Genomic DNA, 27,207 nt, shown 5'->3' on the forward strand with positions numbered 1-27,207 from the left:
ATTATCCATAAATTATGATTGCGTATATAGAAGATATTTATATAGCACAATCTTTTCCACCCATGCATGGCTACCCCACATGTCAAACAACTCACTTATTTGTATAGTCGTATTCAATGATTCACTTTTTTTTTTCTTTTTTCTTTTTTTTCCAAAAAGATCTTTAATGGTTTGCGGCCGCCAGTTTTAGCTGGTTGAGTTTTATCCAAAAACTTAGGCTTTGAGAGTGATCTTTGGTCAATTACGTCTGCAAGAATTTTATTCGAGTGGTTGATCTAATATTCTTTCTTGAAGTTTTATAAATTAAAAATTTGCATTTTTCAATCATTTTGATCTTCTGGGAAAGTGGTATATATACATATATCGGAACATGATCATCAAGACATGATCACCATTGCTCCCCACAGCTAGCTTCTGCATCTTCAATATTGCAGCTCACTCCTAATTAGATTCAGCATCTAAGGCGCTTTCTGTCACTTATTCATGCTTTAATCTAAATCCTCTTCTTGTTTCCTCGATCGCTCCAACTTTAAGTGCAGGTTCATTCTCTACTTTATAAATACAAATTGTTGGATGTAGTTTTATTATTATTATTATTCATGTCTGGCTATTACCATCAAGTTCTTTATATATGATTGTGCAGTACTACAGTTTTTATATTGTTAAGTTTTTTTTTTTTTGCTTCTGGGCTGCATATATGACAGCGTTCATATGTTTTCCATTTTCTATATAGAAGTGCATCAAATCCGGAATTTCTGGATACTAAGAGAATTTCGCTGGGTTGAAAGATTTTGGAGACATTATTCTATAATTTGGGACTTTGTAAGCTTTAGTTATGAGTCGTCTTTGGAAATCTCGAGGATACGTGCGAGGAAGCTGGTGAGCATCTTCTTCTTCTTCAATCTTAAAAATGCTATTAATTTTTCTTGTTATCTTTCGACGAAAAGGAGAAAAGTTAGTAAATACTTTTCTACCCGGCCATGATTTAGTAATACATCGGGGAGATGTAATGATCATCGTTGTTAAAATAATAATGAATAGGACTTGTCATGTGGTTAAAACATTTTCGTGTGTGTGTGTGTGTTAATGTATGTATGTATGTATATGTATATATAATTGTTACCTCTAATGTTTTTTGGTCTATATATATTACATCTATTGTGCTAATCAGGGACGTGGATATTGAGCGGCAAGGTTCCAAGAATGACGGTACTGGTTCGGAAAAAAGGGCAATTGGGCAGGTCAATCACCCTTTGACGAAGACAATCATTTCAAAAACGCCGTGGTGGTTCCATGAGTACTTCCATTGGGATGTGGCGTTTTTAGTGGTGTGCGTTGTTGCAGTAGCAGTGGACCCTTTGGTCTTTTATCTTCCTGTCATCAAAGTCAGAAAGGATACCAAATGCATTGATGTAGATAAAGATTTGGAAATCGTTGCTATTTGTGTGCGATCGTTCCTAGATTTGATTGCTCTTGGGGATCTGGTTGCAAGAATAATAAAATATAGAAAGAGCCCTCACAAGATCAAGATCAGTACTTCAGACTACGTAATTAACATTCTCAGCATTCTTCCAGTTCCGCAGGTATTATGACAAACTTTTCTGCTTCCAATTTTATGAATGGGTTGGAACAGAAACTTATTCCATTGATATCTCTCCTACAACTCAATCTGGAAGAAAATTATGTTCTAATTTAATTACGTTTTGATATTTATGAACAACAGATTGTGGTGCCAATTATATTTTCAGAAATGAGAGATTATAATTCCCGGTATGAAAGGAGATTCCTAATTGTAGTTGTTACTTTGCAATATGTGCCAAGAATTTTCCGAATCTACAGATTGTGGAAAATAGTCCTACGGCGGCCTAAAAGTAACCCAAGAACTACTACTAGTGTTGAAGTGAATGTAGAAAGATGCTTCAAGGGTTTTATATTGATGAAAGCTGGATTCAATCTGTTTCTGTATCTCGTTGCCGGTCATGTATGTTACATATTTCAACATTTATTATCAATATCTCTACCTACTTTATAATTCATTACTGAAAAATTAATGGTATATATCTTTCATCTTTCAGGTACTGGGTGCTTTTTGGTACTTCTTCTCCTTCGAACGAGAGATCACGTGCTGGCAGCTGGCTTGTGGTCGGAATGATACCGGATGTAGCACGACTCCTTTTCGCTGTGATGGTGGCATTGATAACAATATTTTAAATAATTTTTGCCCTATAGAAATAGTCGAAAAATCAAATACCAGTCTCGTTGATTTTGGAATATTCCAAGAAGCCCGTGAATCTGGTTCACTGCGGGAGTCCACGAATTTTCCGCAAAAGTCCATGTTCTGTTTCTGGTGGGCGTTGCGAAATTTGAGGTACTTCGTACACGTTACAGTACTCTTTTTAATTTTTATTTTTTTTATTGAGATATTTCAAAATATTTGTAATTATGTGACATATATGTCATCTGATCAAGAACCATGCATGTATCATGCTATATGTTGTTTCATAACACATACGTATGTATATAATCATACATGCATTTTGTTCCTTTAAAGTCTCTCACCCATTTTACAATGTAATCAAACATAATATATATAATAAATGTTCAACGTATATAATATATTAAGATATTATTATATACTAAAATATCATTATTATTATTATTATTTGATAAAAAAAATATTAATATTATTAGGTTGGATGAAAATAGTCGATAAAGAAAACAAATCGAACGAAAATCAATTTATTTTCTAGAGAATGTTAAATCATTAAAGAAAAATGTTTTCACCCATGCGTCTCCGATGAACTCATATATCCATGCAATCATGCACATAAATACACGGCTTTAATTTAGATAATGCATGGTCTTTGTTTATCATTACTTGCTGTATGATATCGTGGGCGTATTATATATTTTCGATCACTTCAGATTTTGCTTGTTTATTTTGAGCAGATTATATATATATATATATATATATACACACACGCATATACATATTAATGTTTTCTGATTTTCTGACAGTTCACTTGGTCAAAACCTTAACACAAGTCCTTTTTACTGGGAAAACTGCTTCGCAGTTCTTATTTCGATCTCTGGCTTGTTTCTATTGTTATACTGCATCGGAAATATTCAGGTTGGTGTCTTGTTATTTCCATTAAATTAATAGATCCTGTATATATATGAATATGTTAGAATTTTAATTGAATATTCTATATGTTAAGCCTACTTATTAAAAAAGTCTGCTCACATGTGAAGGTATAAATTTAAATTTATTTGATCAGGAAAATCTTGTCCTTAAATAAACAGAATCTTCCTCCAAACTAGCTAGATTGGAAAAAATTTCCTCCAACTTATTTAAAAAGTGTCACATGTTAGAATCTTGTAAACTTGAGTTTCAATCATTTTAACAAGTAATAAAACCTCTATCTTTGGTGATTATTAATTAATAAAATATGCAGGCTAGTCAATTATAGGGGTACTGTAAGAATATTACATAATGGACTTGATAACTTTAGATCTGTAATTTATGAGTATAATTTTAATTACAAACTGATTGACTTAATTGTGATGTAACAGACATACATACAGTGGGAGACATCTAACGAGTTGGATGAGATCAAATCTAACTTGTTGAAAAACAAGGTGCAGGAAAAATTACGTACCATCGAGGATTGGATAAGCAAAATGGGCCAGCTCCCTGACGATTTGAAAAACATGATCATGGACAATGTGACACGAATACTGGAAGATCAAAACAATGCTTTTGATACAGAGAATCCATTCCCTTATCTTTCTGAAGAGATTAGAAGACGGATTAAGATCAATCTCTGCTTGCCCCTGCTAAGGAGAGTGAGTTTTGATCCCCTGGCCTCGTTTTAATTTTTATGCTTAATGGAAAAAATTCATTCAAGCGAAAATCTCAGTTATTTTCCATAAAAAAATGGATCAAAATTAATTGAATGGATAGTAAGATCGAGGTAGTGGTTTATTTACAATTTCGTTGTTATAGTTAGCTATAGTTGAGAAATATTGTTTCTACAATGACATTCATCCTAGCAACCAATTTATAGCGGCGAAAAGACTATTAGCAATCAAAATTGGTTGCTAATAGTCTTTTCACCGCTATAAATTGGTCGCAAAAGGCCGTTTTTCTTGTAGTGCCGGCCTGAATCACACTAAGGCCTCATCTAGTTTCACAAATCTTCCAAACAATCTTGTCTTATATATATATCTCAATATTTAAATATAATTCAAATACAAAGATTTTTTAATTTCAAACTTTCAAATTTTCAACTTTTTCATGTAACTATTATCTAATTATTACAAAATTTTCAAACTTTCGAATAAAACAAAAAATAATTCATTTTTTCAAATCCGAAAATAAAAATAATATTAAAAAATTATATTCTAACCATCTTTTAACTTTATAATTTTTTTCCTCTCCTTTTGTAAAACTTCATAAAAATCTTAACTCAAATAATTTTTCACTAGTACTTTTCACAAATTATCTCAATATTATTAACAGATTTCATGTCTCATTTGTATATATAACTAAACCAGGCCAAACGTACTACTGTTATGAAATACTTCAATCGATTTTTCATTTTAAGGAGTTAACTTATAAACCACTTAAATTTGCCACATGATAAGTATGGTCGCTCAATTTTGCATGAAGTCTATTTTAGCATTGACCTCATGTTTGATTTGAAAAGAGTATTATGCACCGATGTCCATATTGTAGAAGTCGGTATATATTATCTCATTAATATTTAATTAATCAATCTTGTCAATTGTTTGTGAACATGCAGGTACCAATATTTGAAAACGAAAGTGAAGAATTTTTGTCTAAGATCACCTGTACTAAGCATCTCAAGCATGTGCATTATAATCAGAACAATTTAATTGTTCGGGAGGGAAAATCACTAAATAAGATTATCTTCGTACTGAAAGGAACTGTGTGTTCATGTACAAGCAATCATGACAATAAAACTGTGTGTCCTGAGAAATGTGACCTCATTGGAGAAAGTCTTGTAGAATGGGTGCTGGAATCTCCCAAACAATCCAACCCTCCCTTATCGACAAGGAATTTCAAATGTCTGACAGAAGTTGAAGCTTTTTGTCTTACGGCTAGAGACCTGAAGGATATAATATCTCAAAACTGGTGGAAATTTAGCGAGTTAAGAAACAACACACAGTTTGACTCGAAACAGCTGAATCATTTTGCAGCTACATCCATCCAAAGAGTGTGGCGGCGACACAACCACTCCATCCATCCTAAACAAGAACGTACTTCAAAAAGGATATGAAGTCAACTACGCAGTTACTGTCGCGGGCAGCTCCCCAAATAATTTAGATCATGGTATCATTTAATAATTAATCTAGTTTTATCAGATGCTCTTGTTCTTTATCGAAAGACAACATATAATTTGTTTAAGAGGGCTTGTATTATGTTGTGGATTAATATTGCACTCACTTTTTCGAAGTCATTAATTAAATTGCTAGTCGCTTGATTTCAACATTGAGTGCGCTACAGGCTTACAAGAGTAGGAAACCTTAAATGAATAGAAGCAAATAAAGCAGCCGCATCTCAAATGTACACATGATCAGGTCGGGCGGCTCATACGGTAGACAGTATGTTCGTGCCATTACAACATTGTAATCCAGAAGGCTCAACAATTAATGAATTTTATTTTTGTAAGCTACTTAATTATAAACAGAAGAACAAATAAATGAATAAAAATATAGACCCATTCCAAGTTATCGACCGCCCTTACAGTACTTTTATTTTTGTACCCCATGCCAGCCTCTATTTTGATTCATGTATAGTATTGCATGCTCCCTACGGTTGCTACTCGCCCTACAGAGGCAAATAGCAGGATTTCTGGCTCTCACACCTATCTGGGCAAGGAGCCTATTTTTGTCTCCACTAATAGGCCCTGCTATTTGCAAGCGGGTGCTCCTGCTTGTCTGGACGAGCGGGCAGATTGGCCTATAAGGGTGTATCAGAATCAACGGGAACTGGCCGCTGGAGTCAAGAACTAGTTAGAATTGGTGGAGAACCGGTCGGTTAGCGATAGAAAATACAAGAAACCGATGTGGGCCGGTTCAATATCACATTTGCTTTATAATTAAAAAAGACTTTGCAAAATGATGTATTGGACTGTACCAATTTGTGATTTTATTTGAATGAGATCTGTTTTGAAAGAAGTGCTAGCTAGGTTCATAAAAGTATATTACAAAAATGAAGTTGGTAAATTTTAATTATTAAATTTATATCTTATCCTAGCATAGATTGGAGACCAAACCGAATATTACAAATTAATGGTGAGAACTTCCAGGCTAGACCTGGTCTGAGGCTGAGGTGGGAATCCAATCATCGAAGTTTGCATAGCAGCCGCTTTCAGTCAATGAATGGTAGCAATTGGATAGATCATGAATACAGCAGTAGCAGCTTTAAAAGGGACTGAATATGTAACAACAATCCAAGGGCGCATACCCAGACGGAAACCAAGTTTCCACTCCCAACACAGTAACAAGCTACACCAAGTAAGAAATGTAGAACAATTAATTCATCAAGACCACCATTGTATTTGCAGGTTGCTTAAGGATACTGATGAAAAATGCATATATGCTCATCAGGGTACAAACTGATGGTTATAATTTGCCATGCATCATTAATAAATGCTAGCTACTACTCTCAAGGCCGGACCATATACAATAAAAATTAATTGGCAGTTATGGATATCTACCTTTTTTATTTTTTATTTTATTTATTTTTATTTTTGATAAACAGAATAAAACTTCATTTCATGGCATAGCAAGAGTTACATAACAGTATGATCAAATCATAAGGCATGACTAGCAAAATCTGGGACAAAGCCCCACCACATCTGAACAGCCAACACATTCTAAGCATATCTAACTAAACTATGAGCCACACCATTACCCTTAGAATTTCTGCTTAAGATTTTAAAACCAAGAACCCAATAATCTTTCCAAATAGAGATAGAGGCACCAGACCCTATTCGCTATCTACAGCCCTCTATTAACCATTTCTTTGCCTCAAAAATCCCCTTCCATGCATAAGAGGGATGTAGCCCCAGCTTTGACTGGAAAAAGAACTAGTTGGGAAATATTTGGCTTTATACATCCTTTGTAACAATGACCCTTCATTTTGTAGTATTCTCCACCTTTGCTTGGCCAATAGAGCCAAATTAAAAGAGTGAAAACTTTTAAAACCCATTCCCCCTCTGAATTTAGAAGCACACAGATTCCTCCAACTTAACCAATGCATATTCTTCTCATTTCCCTTTTGTCCCCACTAGAACCTAGACATCATACCTTCCAATTCGCGACATAAGCTCAAAGGGATCTTGAAACATGACATAGCATATGTGGTGATCGGTAAAGCCATTGCTTTAATAAGAATTTCTCTTCCTCCTTACGACAACGATTTCTCTTTCCAACTTTGTAATTTATTTCAAATTCTCTTTTTTATTTCAGCAAAGGCAAGAGATTTGGATTTCCCAACCAAATTTGGCAACCCAAGATACTTATCATATTGCTGGAAAGTTCTAACACCCCACAAGTTCAACAACTCTCTCTAGTGCATAGCTCCCACATTCTTTGAGAAAACCACAACATTTTTTTCCTTATCAACCTTTTGTCCCGATGCATCATATTGTTGAAGCACCCCTTGAATATATCTAGTAATTTGTGCATCAGCTTTACAAAAAATTATGCTATCATCCGTAAATAACAAATAGCTTACCACAGGGACACCTCGGTAAATCTTTACTTCCCTCACAAGTTGTTTACTCTCAGCATCCCTTAACAGCAACTGATCGATCGTATCTGTATTTGAAATTGAAAACAAAACTAATTAATGCAATGCCTTTTTCTTTGAACTTCATGGACATTCATAAAATTGGTAGATTATTCATGTCCTTAATTCACAGTACATGACATATATGTCGCATTCAGATTCATCGACCATTCATCAATTATCTGCAATTGGTACGTTCACGTGTGGTACTTATACGTTGGCAGTGATAGGAAGCGTGGGGACCATTTCTGTCCCTTTCACGTGGTACTAACGCTTGACTTGGACATTTATGAACTAACGAGGAAGATTCAAAGCCTAATATTCTAATTTTATTTATATATCTTCATTTGTAGTACTTTACGTTTGACCACGTCATGCAGATAGAGAGGATGGGATAAGATTCTCATTTTATTTATATATCTTCTTTTGTTGGGTGAGAAGGTCGATCGCAATAAAAATATTACTAGGTGTCAAACCAGCAATTCTCCAATCCTAAAACCAAGTAATCGCAACCCTCATTCGTAATTTTTGAATAAACAGAAAAATAACCATTATTATTAAAAATATAGATCGATATTATGGCAATAAATTGGGTTTTACATCATAATTTGATCCATTCATCATGAGTTAATTGAAAATGTTATATTTATATAAATTTTATCATATAAATATTTTACTTAATTAATTAACATATTGTAGAGGATTGAAAATATTCGTGGATAATCCGCGTACCATACTCCTCATTTTGTATGGATAATCCGCGTCAAATTAATAACTTAATTAATAGATTTATAGCAATTGGCCTGGACATTAGAGTAGTGGTGTATTGCTTTTTTATTATATTTTTGTTCTGGACAGTAACTGTGGCTACAAATAGATTAGTCAACTCTTTCCCTCACATGAGTTCATATGATAGATTAATTCTAATTTATAATAAAAATTACTTTACAATATTAAGTTTCACATCAAGACACATCATGAACATATAGTTAATAAAAAAGGGTTGTTTGGGAGATTGTAAAAGTTGTATTAATGATTTTTGTGTTTGAATAATGGTTAGATAGAAAAGATTGAGAATTTTAAATTGAAAAGAGTTTTATCTTTATAAGAAAAATAGATTTTTGTGATCAATTTATTGCAACAAAAAAATTATTCGTAACCAATATTTTTCTTGTAGTATATGTTCGAATAATGTTAGTAAATAAACTTAAGAGCTCGAATTTTGGAAATTTTGAAAAGTGACTTATTTACCATTTAACGTTATATTTACAATTTTTTCTTGAGTACCCATGTCTCACGTTATATTTACATGCATGTAAATTTACTTGTAAAAAAAATTGTCTACCTTAGATCTATTTTATCCTAAAAGTAAAAAAAAAAAAAATGTTAGGTTTACAAAAAGATATCACAAAATTAAAGTTTAGAATCTGATTTGGTTAGATGTGATATATTAAATTTGCTTTATAATAAAAAATACTTTGCAATATGATGTATTATTAGACTATATCAATTTGTGACTTTACTTGAATGAGGTATTTTGTGAAAGAAGAGAAGTGCTAACTATGTTCACAAAAATATATTACAAAAATGAAGTTGGTAAAATATAATTATTTAATTTATATTTTAAATCCAAACACAGCTTGGGGAGACCAAACCTAGAATATTACAAATTAATGGTGGGAACTTGCTTGCAGGTTGCTTAAGGATATTGATGATAAATGCATACTCAATTAGGTACGTACAAACTGATGGTTTCTCATTACAAATTTATACCAACTAGAGGAATCAGATAGGGAGATCCTCTCTTCCTCTATCTTTTCATTTTGGTTGCCGAGATACTTAGTAATTTAATGAACCATGCTGAAAGCATCAAGATGATTCACAGATTTCCTATTTGCAGGGGGAAGCTTAGCATCAATCACCTATTTTTTGCTGATGATAGCTTGATTTTCTGCAGAGCCAATGCAAGAGAGTGGTCATCTATTCATGTTTTGCTAAACCTCTATGAAGAAGCCTCTGGTCAGAAACTTAACAAGACTAAAACATCTATTTTCTTCTGCCCCAATACAAAGTCAGCTACAAAAGAATACATATTGAACCTGGCTGAAACTAGGTCTTCATGTTATGAAAAGTATCTTGGATTACCAGCTCTCATTGGTAGATCCAAGCATGCTGCATTCAAGGATATGATTGATAGAATCAAAGGAAAAATCAGTAACTGGAAAAACAAGTTTCTCTCTCAGGCAGGAAAGGAAATACTCCTTAAGGCTGTGATTCAAACCATCTCCACTTATTGCATGGGGGTCTTTAAACTGCCTAAATCCCTTTTGAATGAAATCAACAAAATTATGAATCATTTCTGGTGGGGCCATCTACAAAATGAAAAAAGGGTGTATTGGGCATCTTGGGGTCAGATGGGAAGATCGAAAGCTACAGGTGGCTTGGGCTTTAGAGATCTTGAGAGTTTTAATCTAGCTCTCTTGGCAAAGCAAGGGTGGAGAATCATCCAGCAACCCAATTCCCTTGCTGCACAAGTCCCAAAACTAAAATATTTTCCTAGTGTTAACTTCCTTCAAGCCAGGTTGGGTAATAGGCCTTCATTTATATGGAGGAGTTTTTGTGCTGCAAAAGGCCTGATAGAAAAAGGCTCCATCTGGCGTATTGGTGATGGCCATAACACCAAAATTTGGAAGGATAGGTGGTTGCCACAACCTACAAGCTATAAAATCCAAGTACCAGTACATATTCTGCAGGAGGATGATAAAGTGGCAAGCCTCATACATAACGAAACTAAGCAATGGGATAGAGGTTTGATTACAGAAGTTTTTGGCTCTGAGTTAGCTGCTGTGATCCAGAGAATTCCCATTAGCTCTTCTGGTGCAATGGATAAACTAATCTGGTTAGGCTCTAAAGATGGCTCTTTCACTGTTAAGAGTGCCTACCATCTTCAGAAAGAGCATCTTGAACAGCTCAAGGGACAATCTTCTAGAGGGCTGCTAAGGCAGAGGGACTGGACTGGTTTGTGGAAATTGCAGGTCCCTAATGCTACCAAAACCTTCATATGGTGAGCATGCTTAGAAGCTCTCCCTACAAAACTCAATCTCTTCAAGAAAAAGATTGTGGACTCTCCTATCTGTCCTATCTGTTGCTTGGAAGAGGAAACCACCACTCATGCTCTTTGGAGCTGCAGCTCTACCATGGATGTTTGGATTCAAGGCCATATAATATTCCAAAAAAGTTCTCTAAGGGTAGACAGTTTCAAGGAACTTTTCGAGCTCCTCAGCAAACAGTGTGTTCAACCTTTGATGGATTTGTTTTCAGTCACTGCCAGGAACATATGACTTAGAAGGAATAAACTGTTTTTTGAGGGATCCTTTATGCATACCAATCTGGTGGTGAAACAAGCCTCTCTATCTCTTGCATCTTATAAGGAGGCCCAAGGCAATAGGAAAGCTACACCTCTTGCATCTCTTACTCATGCTTCTGTATGGTCCCTACCTTCTCCAGCTTCCATTAAAATTAACTGGGATGCTGCTGTGGATGTGTCCCAAGCTAGAGTTGGCATTGGTCTGGTGGCCCGAGACCATGAGGGCACTGTTTTAGTCACAAAATAGCTTCTTATCCCCAGCATTCCTGATCCTCTTTTGGCTGAAGCTTTAGAAGCTTTTCATGCGGCTACCTTGGCTAAGGGATTGGAGCTCAGTTCTGTTGTCTTAGAAGGGGATGCCTTATAGATTGTGAATGGTATTAACCAACATGTTGAGAGATGGGATAGGGTGGGCATGGTTATGAATGACACTAGTTTGCTGCTTTCTAGTTTATGTCAATGGTCTATGAGCTTTGTTAGGAGAAGTGGAAATCAAATGGCTCACAACCTGGCTAAGGATTCCCTTAAGCTAGGAGAGAATTCGGTTGTTATGGTCACTAGACCTTCTTGTAATTGTGTATCTTCCCCTCCCCTGTTTTAATGGAATGGTTGTTGTTTCTCAACCAAAAAAAAAAACTGATGGTTATAATTTGCCATCGATCATTAATAAATACTATCAAGGGACCATATACAATACAAGTTGCCAATGATGGATATGTTGGAAACCCCCAAGCGTAAAATGTCACTTAAACTTGTAGCTATCTACCCATCCACCGAAAGTCCCTGGCAGCAAATGTTGACCAAAATGGCTGTATCGAAAGAAGGCTTCATCTTGGTCAAGAAGTATGGGAGTTTTTTCCCCTATGGCTTCTCCTATAAAAGAAGGTCATTTTCTGAAAATTAAAATCATCCTCACTGTGGTGAACGATCAAGCAGAGGGTTGAGGGCAAAATTTAAGTTATGGGAAAACCCAGAACAGAGGACCATTTTGAGAGATATAGAGTTGTTTATGTGTTTGTAATTTTGTATAAACATATTGAAAATACTGATTTTTCGCTTCAGTGGACATAAGCAAGTTGTCGAACAACTTAAATACTGTCTCTCTATAGTCTTGTGTGATTTTTAGATAGGCCCGAGACACAACAATTGGTATTAGAGCTTTGGTTCGTGCTGTCCAGAAAAATCAAGTTGATCGAAATCAACTTTTGATCACACTAGGATGTTCCTCGCATCAAGACAAATCCGTTGCCGTAAACGACATAAAAAACGGATGCCAGAGGAGCCCGTACGCACCCCTAGAAGTTGGAGAGTGTACAGACACGCCTCAGTCGCACCAAAGGAAGAAGATGAGTGGGTGACATGCTCCCACGCGCCCCACTCGCGGTGGGAGGAAGAAGATGCATGAGGGACATGCTCCCACGCATCCTCACGTGCGCCAGTGGCTGAAGACGAGTGAGGGGCTCGCGCTCACGTGCCCCGACGTGCTCTAAGAGCACTCGACGTGTGTAATACACTTGCCTTAGACGTCCTACTTTTGCACGTGTAAGACACGTGCCAGATGATCAAACCGTCCATTTTTCAGATCAATTTTGGGCTAGATCTATGCCATTTGGAGTCTGATTTCAACGATCAAATAATATTTTCAATCTATTTAGATCATTCCAGACTCATCTGTATGGTGAGAATGTTGAGATTCGACATCGGTACTTTTGATCTGAACCATCCAAAAGTTGCAAATCATTTTGGGCTAGATTTATGCCAATTGGAGTTCAATTGTGATGATCAAATAGTGCTGACAAACTAGTTGGATCATTCCGGACTCATCCGTACGGTGGGAATGTTGAGATTCACCATCAGTACTTTCGATCTGAACCATCCACAAGTTACAGATCATTTTGGGCTAAATTTACGCCAGTTGGAGTTCAATTACGATGATCAAATAGTGTTGACAAACTATTTAAATCATTCTGGACTCATCCAGACGGTGGGAATGTTGAGATTCACCATTGGTACATTTGATCTAAACTGTTCAGAGTTGCAGATTATTTTGGGTTTGATCTACGCCAGTTGGAGTTCAATTGCGATGATCAAATAGTGCTAACAAACTATTTGGATCATTCTGGACTCATCTGTACGGTGAAAATGTTGAGATTCGCCATCAATACCTTCGATCTGAACTGTTCAGAGTTGCAGATCATTTAAGGCTTGATCTACGCTAGTTGGAGTTCAATTAGGATGATCAAATAGTGCTGACAAACTATTTGGATCATTCTGGACTCATCCATATGGTGGGAATGTTGAGATTCGCCATTGGTACCTTCGATCTGAACTGTTCAGAGTTGCATATCATTTTGGGCGCTTGATCTACGCCAGTTGGAGTTCCATTGCGATGATCAAATAGTGCTGACAAACTATTTAGATCATTCCGGACTCATCCGAACAGTGGGAATGTTGAGATTCGTCATCGGTACTAATGATTTGGACCATTCATACTTCAAATCAGTTGTGGGCTTGATCGCAGCCAGTTGGAGTCGTGATGGACTCATTTGTTTAGGACTTGATCGCAGCCAGTTGGAGTCGTGATGGACTCATTTGTTTTGGGCTTGATCGCAGCCAATTGGAGTCATGATGGACTCATTTGTTTTTGGCTTGATCGCAGCTAGTTGGAGTCGTGATGGACTCATTTGTTTTGGGTTTGATCTCAACTAGTTGGAGTTGTGCCAGACTCATTGGCTTTTGGGTTTGATGTCAGCCAGTTGGAGTCCAATGTTACCGAACTTAGTTCATTTGGGCTTGATTTAAGCCAGTTGGGATCGTGAAGTGAGATCATTGGACAATGCTGATTAACTTGTTATATCAGCAGGTTTTGGCAGTCATACAACTCATAGAGCATAATGTTTTTAAGAGGAAAATCGCAACAGATCTCGTTGTGGCTTTCTTTGAAAAGCCAGTTGTAAATAACAAAGTGCAGATGAAGAAACAATTCAACTTCAGAAAAGGCAGAATGTACTATTGTTGCCCAATAGTATTTGGCGTTGTGGTCAAAAAGTTGGGAGGTCATGAGAATGGCTATGAGTAATTATGCAAAGAAGTCAAAGTTGAAGTTTCTTAATTTAAGAGATCTTATCCTAGATGAAGAGGTGTACATAAAAGATTCTGGTAAGATCTCGAGCTATTGGTCCTGAATGTTGATAGTAAGGGCAGATGCAAGTCAAGATCTAGACAACAGATGACTCGCTGAGAATTGTGGCAAGACGAGCCACAAGATATTGCTAAAATTAGGAGAAAACTGAGAATGATGCTGTGAATATGGTGACTAAAGAAATACATGACGTTGTATTTCTTGCAGTGCAGAATGCTGTTAAAGACAGATTGAAGACGTCAATCATTTAGCAGTGCTTTATCAAAAAGGAGTGGAAGGTCACGAATGATTCATTGGTCTTGGTTCGTGATAATAGTCATGTGAATTAGATGAGGAAGTAAAAAGAACTCAGTTTTACTTTTCCTCATCCAAACCTGAATACATCTCGCTAGACCACGACATGAAGCAAATGTGTGAGAGATGGGAACAAAACATCAGATGTTCCGAGGATATCTACACTTAAAGTTGATGATCGCATTATTGCCAAGACAATCAGACCTTCATGGTGGTTACTATCTTAAACTATATCCTGTTGAATGAAGGTAGTGGACTACGGTATGAAGAAAATCTTGTAAGAATGGAGATTATGCAAGTCGAAGTTAGCAGAGACTACACACAAGATGAGCACATCGACTGAAGACAGGAAATGTTAGCAGCAGGATGGGGAGTCAATTGGCCAAGTCAGAGATGGAGAAGTCAGCAACAAATTCTCTGATATGTGTCAAGGTCCATGTGAGACCATTGATTCCCAATGCAGTGGGAGATGTGTTGCCCTATATAGATGTGTTGATTAAGGGCACTGTACGTGATGAACTAAAGTTATGCATCACTTTATTTAGTCTTCTAATTGAAAACATGAGCTGTAAAATTGTAAAGATGATAAGGGATGATGCTGGAGATAGAGGCTAGCATGTTGAGAACCAATCTCCAAGTTGGAGATTGGTGTAATTGTAGGATTATGGAGCCTGGTTTTAAAAGCTGTAAAGGCACCAGGTAGATTGTTCACTCGACTGTGGCTCAAGCGAAGCTCAGTTCGCTCAATGTGTGCATGAGTGTGGACTTATGGACTTGAGTGAAAGAAGAATCCTAGATAGTAGAGATTGTGCAATAAAGCACCTGAAAATCTCATATGAAGAAAATCCCTTACAAGCCCCATGGATGTAGACAATGCTGATGCATTTGAAGATGCATTTAGATAAGCATCTGGACATCCATTTGTGGACATACCTGCAGATGCATTTGATAGCGGAAATCTCTCATGGCTAACAAGCATTCCAATGAAGGAGTGCAATCATTTGAAGGATGCAACCGTTTGTAGCATCCTAGTATGACAGACTTGGGTGGAGGGGGTGATTGTTGGAAACCTTCCAAGTGTAAAATGTCACTTGAACTTGCAGCCACCCACACATCCACCGAAAGTCCCTGGCAGCAAATGTTGACCAAAATGGCTACATTGAAAGAAGACTTCATCTTGGTCAAGAAGTGTGAGAGTTTTGTCCCCTATGGCTTCTCCTATAAAAGGAGCTCATTTGTTGAAGATTAAAATCATTCTCACTGCGGTGAGCGATCAAATAGAGAGTTGATGGCAACATTTAAATTCTAGAAAAACCTACAACAGAGGTCTATTTTGAGAGATAGAGAGTTGTTTATGAGTATTTATAATTTTATACAAACATGTTAAAAATACTGAATTTCTATTTCAATAGACATAAATTAATTATCAAATTATTTAAATATTATCTCTCTATTATCTTATATGATTATTTGACACGCTCGAGGCGCAACAGGATATCTCCACCATTTTAATACTAATGCAATGCATCTGTCTTTGAACTGCATGGATCGATATCCAGAGAACTTGTAGATTACTGTGCTTATTTCACACGTACGCGCACACACACACGACATATATATCGCATTCAGATTCATCGACCATTCATCAATTTTCTGCCATTGGCAGTGATAGGAAATGTGGGGACCATTTCTGTCCCTTTCAAAACTGGGATTAAAAAAAAGATAAGATTTGTGTGGCTAACGCTTGACTACTTGGATATTTATGAATTAATGAGAAAGATTCATGCGTAGGAATTAAAGCCTAATATTCTAATTTTAATTATATATCTTCATTTGTGGTATTTTACGTTTGAACATATTAACTTTATATTATATAAAACATAGTTGGTTTGAACTTAACTTTAATAAGATTCAAGTGTTGTTTTAGTGACGACATATATCCAGCTTGCATCACGTGGTACGTAGTACGTACGTTGGCAATGAATAGGAACCTGTGTGGGGAATCCATTTCTGTCCCTTTAAAAAGTATAAAAATAAAAAAGGATTAGATTTTTGTGGCTTGACCGGTATTCTGAATTGATGGGAAAGATTGTTTCATGCGTGTAGAGAAGATAATATTCTAATTTTATTTATATATCTTCATTTGTTGGCTGAGATTATCGTAATAAAGATATAATTACTTGGTGTCAAACCAGCAATTCTCCAATCCTAAAACCAAGTAGTATTAATCGCAACCCTCATATGTATTTTTTAATAAACAGAAAAATAACCATTATAATTAAAAATATAGATATTATGGCAATAAATTGGATTTTACATCATAATTTGATTCATTCATCATGAGTTATTTGAAAATGTTATATTTATATATATAAATTATATAATGTAAATATTTTACTTAATTAACATTTTGTAGAGGATTGAAAATATTCTTGATTTACAAAAGAAGGATATGAATCCCACTATATTACAATGTCTTCAACTTCCCTTGCATATCTTACCAATTGATGGGTAGCACCATTACCCAAGCGATGAACATGCTCAAGTCTTGATTCTTCAAACCCATTCATAAGACTTCGAATAACTTTTAAAATAAAATTTAATTCTGTTAAAAAATCAGAATTTTCATTTAAAGAGTTGACAATAATCAAAGAATTATATTCTAATAAGATTTTTGGAACACCCCATTGAGCACACAGTTATAGTCCTCGCAACAAAGCAATGGCTTCAATAAATTCAGCTGAGGAAACCTCCCTTTCCACCTCACTAACAACTATTACAACATCCCCATTATGATCTCTCAAAATAACCCCAACCCCAGCAGAAAAAGAATCACTAAAAGTAGCTCCATCAACATTTAATTTCAAACAACCCATTGGAGGGGGATTCCAATACACAACATTATTGATCCTTTTATCGAAAACAGAAAACACCTGCATCTTATTAGACTCTTGCTGTAACGACAGAGCACTATTAACTGTAGTAGTAATATTCAGGAATACATTTTCATAAAGAAACTTGTTCCTCCTACTCCATAGTCCCCAAGCAACTACAAAAAAGTGGCCAACAAATCATTAGAACCTCTATCACGAGCCAAATTTGCCAACTCCCAAAAAGAGAGATCAGAATCGACCTCACCTAATTTAGGACAATAATCCATCCACACTTGTCTTACATCACTGTAATAAAATAATGCATGAGTAGCATCTTCAACACAATTAGTACAAATAACACAATTATCATCCTCAAGCACATGTTTGGTCTTTAAATTCTTGAAAGTTGGGAGTTTTTCATGACAAGCCCTCCATGCAAAAATCTTTATTTTTTAGGGATTTTCAGATGCCACAAACATCTCCAAGAAACTGATTCCATCCTCTCCCTTGAGTGTTACCCTAGATCATTAGATAAACTTTGTTGTAGCATTCGGTAAGCACTCTTGACTGAATAAATTCCATTTTTCTCATTCGGTAAGAATGAGATTTGCCTTCGGTACTAATGATTTGGACCATTCATACTTCATATCAGTTGTGGGCTTGATCGCAGCCAGTTGGAATCGTGATGGACTCATTTGTTTTGGACTTGATCGCAGCCAGTTGGAGTCGTGATGGACTCATTTGTTTTGGGCTTGATCGCAACCAATTGGAGTCATGATGAACTCATTTGTTTTTGGCTTGATCTCAACCAATTGGAGTTGTGCCAGACTCGTTGTCTTTTGGGCTTGATGTCAGCCAGTTGGAGTCCAATGTTACCGGACTCAGTTCATTTGGGATTGATTTAAGCCAGTTGGGATCGTGAAGTTTGAGGAGCAAACTTCAGATCATTGGACAATGCTGATTAACTTGTTATATCAGCAGGTTTTGGCAGTCATACAACTCATAGAGCATAATGTTTTTAAGAGGAAAATCGCAACAGATCTCATTGTGGTTTTCTTTGAAAAGCTAGTTGCAAATAACAAAGTGCAGATGAAGAAATAATTCAACTTCAGAAAAGGCAGAAGGTACTATTGTTGCCCAATAGTATTTGGCGTTGTGGTTAAAAAGTTGGGAGGTCATGAGAATGGTTATGAGTAATTATGCAAAGAAGTCAAAGTTGAAGTTTCTTAATTTAAGAGATCTTATCCTAGATGAAGAGGTGTACAGAAGAGATTCTGGTAAGATCTCGAGTTGTTGGTCCTAATTGTTGATAGTAAGGGCAGATGCAAGTCAAGATCTGGATAACAGATGACTTGCTGGGAATTGTGGCAAGACAAGCCACAAGAGATTGCTAAAATTAAGAGAAAATTGAGAATGATGCTGTGAATATGGTGACTAAAGAAATACATGACGTTGTATTTCTTACAGTGCACAATGCTGTTAAAGACAGCTTGAAGACGACAGTCATTTAGTAGTGTTTTATCAAAGAAGAGTGGAAGGTCACGAATGATTCATTGGTCTTGGTTCGTGATAATAGTTGTGTGAATTAGATGAGGAAGTAAAAAAAACTCAGTTTTACTTTTCCTCATCTAAACCTGAAGAAATTTCCCTAGACCACGACATGAAGCAAAGGTGTGAGAGATGGGAACAAAACATCAGATGTTCCAAGGATATCTACACTTAAAGTTGACGATCGCATAATTGCCAAGACAATCAGACCTCCATGGTGGTTACTATCTTAAACTATATCCTGTTGAATGAAGGTAGTGGACTACGGTATGAAGAAAATCTTGCAAGAATGGAGATTATGCAAGTCGAAATTAGTAGAGACTGCACACAAGATGGGCACATCAACTGAAGATGTTAGCAGCAGGATGAGGAATCAGTTGCCCAAGTCAGACATGGAGACGTCAGCAACAGATTTTCTGATATGTGTCAAGGTCCATGTGAGACCATTGATTCCCAATGCAATGGGAGATGTGTTGCCCTATATAGATGTGTTGATTAAGGGCATTGTACGTGATGAACTAAAGTTATGCATCACTTTATTTAATCTTCTAACTTGAAAACATGAGTTGTAAAATTGTAAAGATGATAAGGGATCATGCTGGAGATAGAGGCTAGCATGTTGAAAACCAATCTCCAAGTTGGAGATTGGTGTAATTGTAGGATTATGGAGTCTGGTTTTGAAAGTTGTAAAGGCACCAGGTAGATTGTTCACTCGATTGTGGCTCAAGCGAAACTCAGTTCGCTCAAGGTGTGCATGAGTGTGGACTTATGGACTCGAGTGAAAGAAGAATCCTAGAGAGTAGAGATTGTGCAATAAAGCACTTGAAAATCTCATATGAAGAAAATCTCTTACAAGCCTCGTGAATGTAGACGATGCTGATGCATTTGAAGATGCATTTGGAGAAGCATCTGGACATCCATTTGTAGACGTACCTGTAGATGCATTTGATAGCAGAAATCTCTCATGGCTAACAAGCATTCCAATGAAGGAGTGCAATCATTTGAAGGATGCAACCGTTTGTAGCATCCTAGTATGGCACACTTGGGTGGAGGGGGTGATTGTTGGAAACCCCCCAAGTGTAAAATGTCACTTGAACTTGCAGCCACCCACCCATCCACCGAAAGTTCCTAGCAGCAAATATTGACAAAAATGGCTGCATTGAAAGAAGGCTTCATCTTGGTCAAGAAGTGTGGGAGTTTTGTCCCCCATGGCTTCTCCTATAAAAGGAGGTCATTTACTGAAAATTAAAATCATTCTCACTACGGTGAGCGATCAAACAGAAGGTTGATGACGACATTTAAATTCTGAAAAAATCCAGAACAGAGGGTCATTTTGAGAGATAGAGAGTTGTTTATGAGTGTTTGTAATTTTGTATAAACATGTTAAAAATACTAAATTTCTGTTTCAATAGACATAAGCTAGTTATCGAATCACTTAAATATTATCTCTCTATTATCTTATATAATTTTTTGAGAGGCTCGAGGCGCAACAGGATATCTCTACCTTTTTAATACTAATGCAATGCATCTTTCTTTGAACTGCATGGATCGATATCCAGAAAACTTGTAGATTACTGTGCTTATTTCACACATACGCGCACACACACACGACATATATATCGCATTCAGATTCATCGACCATTCATCAATTTTCTGCCATTGGCAGTGATAGGAAATGTGGGGACCATTTCTGTCCCTTTCAAAACTGGGATTAAAAAAAAGATAAGATTTGTGTGGCTAACGCTTGACTACTTGGATATTTATGAATTAATGAGAAAGATTCTTGCGTAGGAATTAAAGCCTAATATTCTAATTTTAATTATATATCTTCATTTGTGGTATTTTACGTTTGAACATATTAACTTTATATTATATAAAACATAGTTGGTTCGAACTTAACTTTAATAAGATTCAAGTGTTGTTTTAGTGACGACATATATCCAGCTTGCGTCACGTGGTATGTAGTACGTACGTTGGCAATGAATAGGAACCTGTGTGGGGAATCCATTTCTGTCCCTTTAAAAAGTATAAAAATAAAAAAGGATTAGATTTGTGTGGCTTGACGGGTATTCTGAATTAATGGGAAAGATTGTTTCATACATATAGAGAAGATAATATTCTAATTTTATTTATATATCTTCATTTGTTGGGTGAGAATATCGTAATAAAGATATAATTACTTGGTGTCAAACCAGCAATTCTCCAATCCTAAAACCAAGTAGTATTAATCGCAACCCTCATATGTATTTTTTAATAAACAGAAAAATAACCATTATAATTAAAAATATAGATATTATGGCAATAAATTGGATTTTACATCATAATTTGATTCATTCATCATGAGTTATTTGAAAATGTTATATTTATATATATAAATTATATAATGTAAATATTTTACTTAATTAACACATTGTGGAGGATTGAAAATATTCTTGATTTACAAAAGAAGGATATGAATCCCACAACATTACAATGTCTTCAACTTCCCTTACATATCTTGCCAATTGATGGGCAGCACCATTACCCAAGCGATGAACATGCTCAAGTCTTGATTCTTCAAACCCATTCATAAGCCTTCGAATAACTTTTAAAATAAAATTAAATTCTGTTAAAAACTCAGAATTTTCATTTAAGGAGTTGACAATAATCAAAGAATCATATTCTAATAAGATTTTTGGAACACTCCATTGAGCACACAGTTATAGTCCTCACAACAAAGCAATGGCTTCAATAAATTCAGCTGAGGAAACCTCCCTTTCCACCTTACTAACAACTATTACAACATCCCCATTATGATCTCTCAAAATAACCCCAACCCTAGCAGAAAAAGAATCACTAAAAGTAGCTCCATCAACATTTAATTTCAAACAATCCCTTGGAGGGGGATTCCAATACACAACATTATTGATCCTTTTATCGAAAACAGAAAACACCTGCATCTTATTATACTCTTGCTGTAACGACAGAGCACTATTAACAGTAGTAGTAATATTCAGGAATACATCTTCATAAAGAAACTTGCTCCTCCTACTCCATAGTCCCCAAGCAACTACAAAAAAGTGGCCAACAAATCATTAGAACCTCTATCACGAGCCAAATTTGCCAACTCCCAAAAAGAGAGATCAGAATCGACCTCACCTAATTTAGGACAATAATCCATCCACACTTGTCTTACATCACTGCAATAAAATAATGCATGAGTAGCATCTTCAACACAATTAGTACAAATAACACAATTATCATCCTCAAGCACATGTTTGGTCTTTAAATTCTTGAAAGTTGGGAGTTTTTCATGACAAGCCCTCCATGCAAAAATCTTTATTTTTTAGGGATTTTCAGATGCCACAAACATCTCCAAAAAACTGATTCCATCCTCTCCCTTGAGTGTTACCCTAGATCATTAGATAAACTTTGCTGTAGCATTCGGTAAGCACTCTTGACTGAATAAATTCCATTTTTCTCGTGAACCCAAAACAAAGAATTTTCAGCATTAACAGAAACATTAAGCTGCAGAAATTTTTAAACCACATTTGAATTGAATAGAGCTCTTAAAGCTTGTATATTCCACCAACCCGTATTCTCATCAATTAAAGAATGAACTTTTAAATCTTCATCAAATTCTGAATTATTGAGAGGCAAAATATAATTAGGAATCCATAGGTCTTTAAAGACATTAACAGATTTACCATTCCCCACTCTCCACCTACAACCCCTCTTCAAATCTTTGAGAGCTTCCCAAATACCCTTCCACACATATGATGAATTAAATCTTATTTTTGTAAGTCAAACTATTTGACCTGATAAAAATTCTATTTGTAAGGACTCTTTAGTATGAATGAATGATTGACTTGTTATAAAAAAAAAAAAAATATTCGTTGCAAAAGTCCATGCCACAAATACAAATCAACGAGATGAGCGAGTGAATTAGGATATTTCTAATTCAGCCCTAATTACTTTAAGTAATGTTAAATACAATGTTAAAACGTGTAAGTCTTGCTCTCTCTTTAAAAAAAGTATTATCTACTATTAAAATTATGTTTTCTTCTGCATATAAATTCCATATATATATATATATATCTACTATTTTAAAAAAAAAAAAAAGAAATGTGTGTGAGTTTTGTATATTCTAAAATTGTAAATATTATTTCCCCGCTATAAACAGGTAAATAAGCCCCCGTTGCCCCGGTGTCTGACTCATGTCACCAATTCCCGCAAAACCTCCTCTCTCTCTTCGAAGAAGTAGAAAATCTTCCTTTTTGCGCTGGTCCCCCACGGAGTTCTCCTGCATCCTGTAGTGTACATCCTGGTTGTCTAATTACTCTTAGTACTCTCCTAATTGTTCGGTACGCTTATATTGCATGTCTTGTTTCATTATATTTTTGGTTTCATTATAACTTTTGTTTCCAAAAGTTGAGTTAAAAAGTTGCTGCTTCAAGTACCATATTCCTCATTTTGTATGGATAATCCGCGTCAAGTTAATAACTTAATTAATAGATTTGTAGCAATTGTTCAGGAGTAGTGGTTTATTGCTTTTTTTATTATATTTTTGTTATGGATAGTAACTATGGCTACAAATATATTAGTCAACTTTTCCACTCACATGAATTCATATGATACATTAATTCTAGTTTATAATAAAAATTACTGTAAAATCCGAAGTTTCACATCAAGACACATCAACATGTAGTTAATTTTACTTTTGTAAACAAAAAATTCATCTTAATGCACATATATGCATGCAAGTTTGGACTCTTTGAAAAAATTTTGAATTCCGTTCTCTTCTGGCTGGTACAACCTCCAGATTTTTTTGTTCTAGTCTAGTACACTGTACACCATATATCCCAATTGGCCATTTCGTTCCATATTCAAGCCATTTTTCACCAATTCCTGTTTACATTCCATTTTGTACTGTTTTAATGATAATTTTATAATTTTATTGAGTTTAGATGGCATTTTTATAAATTACGAATCTAGTTGGCATTCATGTGATTTTAAAATCTAGAAGAGATTTATATAATTTAAATTTTTTTGGTACCTTTGAATATGTCCAACCACTAATTTTTTTGAATCTCATTATTATTAATAATTTCTTAGCTCTTTATTTTTTGAGTACAACTACTACCACTGGGCCATCTAAATGTTACTGATCAGTTGATTGGCCTCTTGACGCGGCACTATATATATATATATATATATATATATATTCAAAACAAAGGTCCCTATTCAATTATATTTTCAGACATAAGAGATTATAAATCCCGGTATGGAAGGAAAGTCCTAAATGCAGTTATTCTTTTGCGATATGTGCCAAGACTTTTCCGTATCTACAGATTGTGGAGAATAGTCAACAAGACTAATGTTAAAAAGAATATTGCATAAAGCTCCAAGAATGAGATCCCAACCAAAGGTAGTAGTACCGATAAAGTGAATGCAAAAAGCAACAAGAATGAGAAAGGTTTTATAGTGATGAAAGCTAGATTCAACCTTTTACTATATCTCGTTGCCAGTCATGTAAGTTAATTTCATCATTATTTTCGTACAGATCTATATATCTATCGCTTCAGGTCGAAAACCCATAATTTATAAAGAGAGGGTCAAAGGATATATACAAACTAGTATATAACAAAAATTAAAAGATTATTTAAAAGTGTGCATGGGTAAATTATATAGTACGTTTTAAGTTTGAATGTAAAATAAAAAATTGACCTCAATATTCTTGTAATAAATGAAGGTTATTAATTGAATTTTATTACTCGTCATCTTCACATATAACACATCACACGCACACACATATATATATTATTTTATTCTTTCCAAACTAATTGATTTTGATCTTCTACTTTTTATTCATACACCACACATTTTGCAAGATTAAAAAAAATAATTATGTGTGGTGTCAGGATAATTAAGAAAGTCATCATTTATTTTATTCCGTAACATTGTTTCAACAATATTAAAAATTGAAAAAACTATTTCAATTGATTTTTATTTTGGAACATAGTCTTAAATCCTAATTACAAGGTTTATAATTTCAAATTCTTTGGCTAGCTTGTCCCTATTGTTCAACTTAAGATTTCAAAATAAAAGTCAAAGAAAATGACATTCATATTATAATATTCAAAATTAACTAATTTAAACGACAGAAGAATATTTAAGCACGTCTTCGACAACTTCTCTTTAAATTTTCACGTAGAAAAACTATATATATATATATATATATATTGTAATATCGGCTTACGGAATTTATGGGATTATTGTAAAGTCTGAAGCCACACTATTAATCTCATGTCTCATAGAATATTATACACCTTTTTGGTATATGTCTTTGATCAGGTACTGGGTGCTTTTTGGTACTTCTTCTCCATCGAATGAGAGATCATGTGCTAGCTACAAGAAAAATTATCTTTTACAATTAATTTATAACAACGAAAAGATTATTAGTAATCAATTTTAGTTGTTAATAGTCTTTTACGATCAATTAATAGCAACGAAAAGACTATTAACAACTAATTTTAATTATTAATAGTCTTTTTATTGTTATAAATTAATAGTAAAATATCATTTTTTTTTTGTAGTGGCTGTCAGTTGGCCTGCGAGAATGATATTGGTTGTAGCAAGAGTACTACTTTTTAAACTGTGGTGATAGTTTTGGAAATTACACGTTTCTGAATGATTATTGCTCTTTAGAAAAACCAAATACCACTCTCTTTGATTTTGGAATATTCCAAGAAGCTCGTAAATCTGGTATACTGGCGTCCATGGATTTTCTCTGAAAGACCATGTATTGTTTTTGGTGGGGCCTTCGAAATTTGAGGTTCGTGCCTGTTACACCTTTTTTATTTTTTTACAAGATATTTCAAATTTTGTTTTTATGATATTTTTCATCTGATCGAGAACCTGCATGCGCATGTGGCATATGCATATTTTTTCTTTACTTATTTCAATGATTAAAATCGAATGGAAGTGATATTTTGATTTAAAAATTATAGTGTACATAATCGTCTAAGTTCTCAAAATATTAATATATATACCACAATATTAATTTCAACAAATTAAATATAATAATTTGAAAGTATAAAGAGTCAAAGACGTTAATTGTTATCCTTAAAATTCCTAGCTAGCTAGTCGGTAATTTCCATTGCCATACTTTCTTGTGCTTAGTCTATTCATTCATGTTGATCGGCAAGAACAGGGCCAACGTCTGTTTTCTTCTTAATTGGTTGTCATTGATCTACAGTAGAAGGTCCATTTGATACCTCGATCCAACGATAAATTATAGTGATAGGCATAGCCCAAACTAGAGGCTAAAGGCCTATGGAGGCTTGATATTCCGTTGTCTAATAGAGCGGATAAGTACTAATCTGGAGTAGATTATTCCTATTATTTAGGGGTAAGATGAACGACTAAGTATCATATGAAAGTAATCCAGGGATGATTATGATCCGATACTTTCCTACACCTATATATATATGGGTACTAGGTAAGCCTAAAACACTTCTAAGGAGATACTTGAGTTAATATATACTACTATTTATTGTCTTAAGTATCGGAGTGGTTGGGCGTATAACGTCGTCACCCATGACTTGTAGGTAAGGGATTATGTTCGGTGGTGGGACACATCCTTTACAGTGGCGTCGTCTATGGGATCCTGTTTTCTTTGATTTCAGTTTCTCATCAGACGTCAACGTGATTCTCATATGCCGACCGTGACTCGCTCTCTAGCAAACTGTGAATCAGAAATGCTACCTATTGCCATGGAAGCAAGACTAGCGGTAACAGAAGAAAAGCTGAAGTTGGCATTAGATGCCATGGATAATCTAAGAAAAGAGAATGAAGACCTAAAGTGATGAAACTTGGAGCAGAACGACACGATTGTGCCCAGCCACAACGAACAGGGTAAGGGGGAGGAACATTACAATGGGGGACTAAACCAGGAGGATGTAGAGTAAAAGAAGATGCACGACAAGTTACAATGTCTTGCTGGAAAATATGAAGAGATGGCAAAGAAGATGAGAGGATCTTCCTTAGTAGAGTACTTATTGAACTAGACTGATCTGCTGTATAGTGAAAAGGTTATGACCATGCCTCTCCCACCAAAATTCAAGGTACCGCAAATAGAGATGTATGACTAGTCTAAGGACCTAGTGGACCGTTTGGATAA

General features: G+C 35.2%; 1 protein-coding gene across 2 annotated transcripts; it reads left to right on the forward strand.

Annotated features, from left to right (window-relative positions):
* The first annotated feature begins 258 nt into the window (after nucleotides 1-258).
* LOC122312370 (cyclic nucleotide-gated ion channel 1-like) lies at nucleotides 259-5,513 on the forward strand. Of its 2 annotated transcripts, none has more exons than XM_043126953.1 (8): nucleotides 259-539; nucleotides 737-879; nucleotides 1,172-1,583; nucleotides 1,724-1,981; nucleotides 2,076-2,368; nucleotides 3,019-3,130; nucleotides 3,574-3,846; nucleotides 4,806-5,513. In XM_043126953.1, exons 2-8 carry the CDS (start codon nucleotides 836-838, stop codon nucleotides 5,301-5,303), a joined length of 1,890 nt encoding a protein of 629 aa, XP_042982887.1. In that variant the 5' UTR covers nucleotides 259-539; nucleotides 737-835; the 3' UTR covers nucleotides 5,304-5,513. The 2 variants fall into 2 exon arrangements, with proteins under 2 accessions (XP_042982887.1, XP_042982886.1); XM_043126952.1 differs by having other exon boundaries at nucleotides 260-539; nucleotides 734-879.
* Nucleotides 5,514-27,207: the final 21,694 nt, after the last annotated feature.

The sequence above is a fragment of the Carya illinoinensis genome, chromosome 6, assembly GCF_018687715.1.
Source record: "Carya illinoinensis cultivar Pawnee chromosome 6, C.illinoinensisPawnee_v1, whole genome shotgun sequence".
Taxonomy (NCBI): domain Eukaryota; kingdom Viridiplantae; phylum Streptophyta; class Magnoliopsida; order Fagales; family Juglandaceae; genus Carya; species Carya illinoinensis.

Excerpts from the sequence above, each read along its gene's own strand:
- LOC122312370 (XM_043126953.1), top strand. The coding sequence starts at position 836 with ATGAGTCGTCTTTGGAAATCTCGAGGATACGTGCGAGGAAGCTG. Across the intron at positions 1,584-1,723 it reads GCATTCTTCCAGTTCCGCAG|ATTGTGGTGCCAATTATATT; the intron begins GTATTATGACAA and ends TATGAACAACAG. Across the intron at positions 2,369-3,018 it reads TGGGCGTTGCGAAATTTGAG|TTCACTTGGTCAAAACCTTA; the intron begins GTACTTCGTACA and ends ATTTTCTGACAG.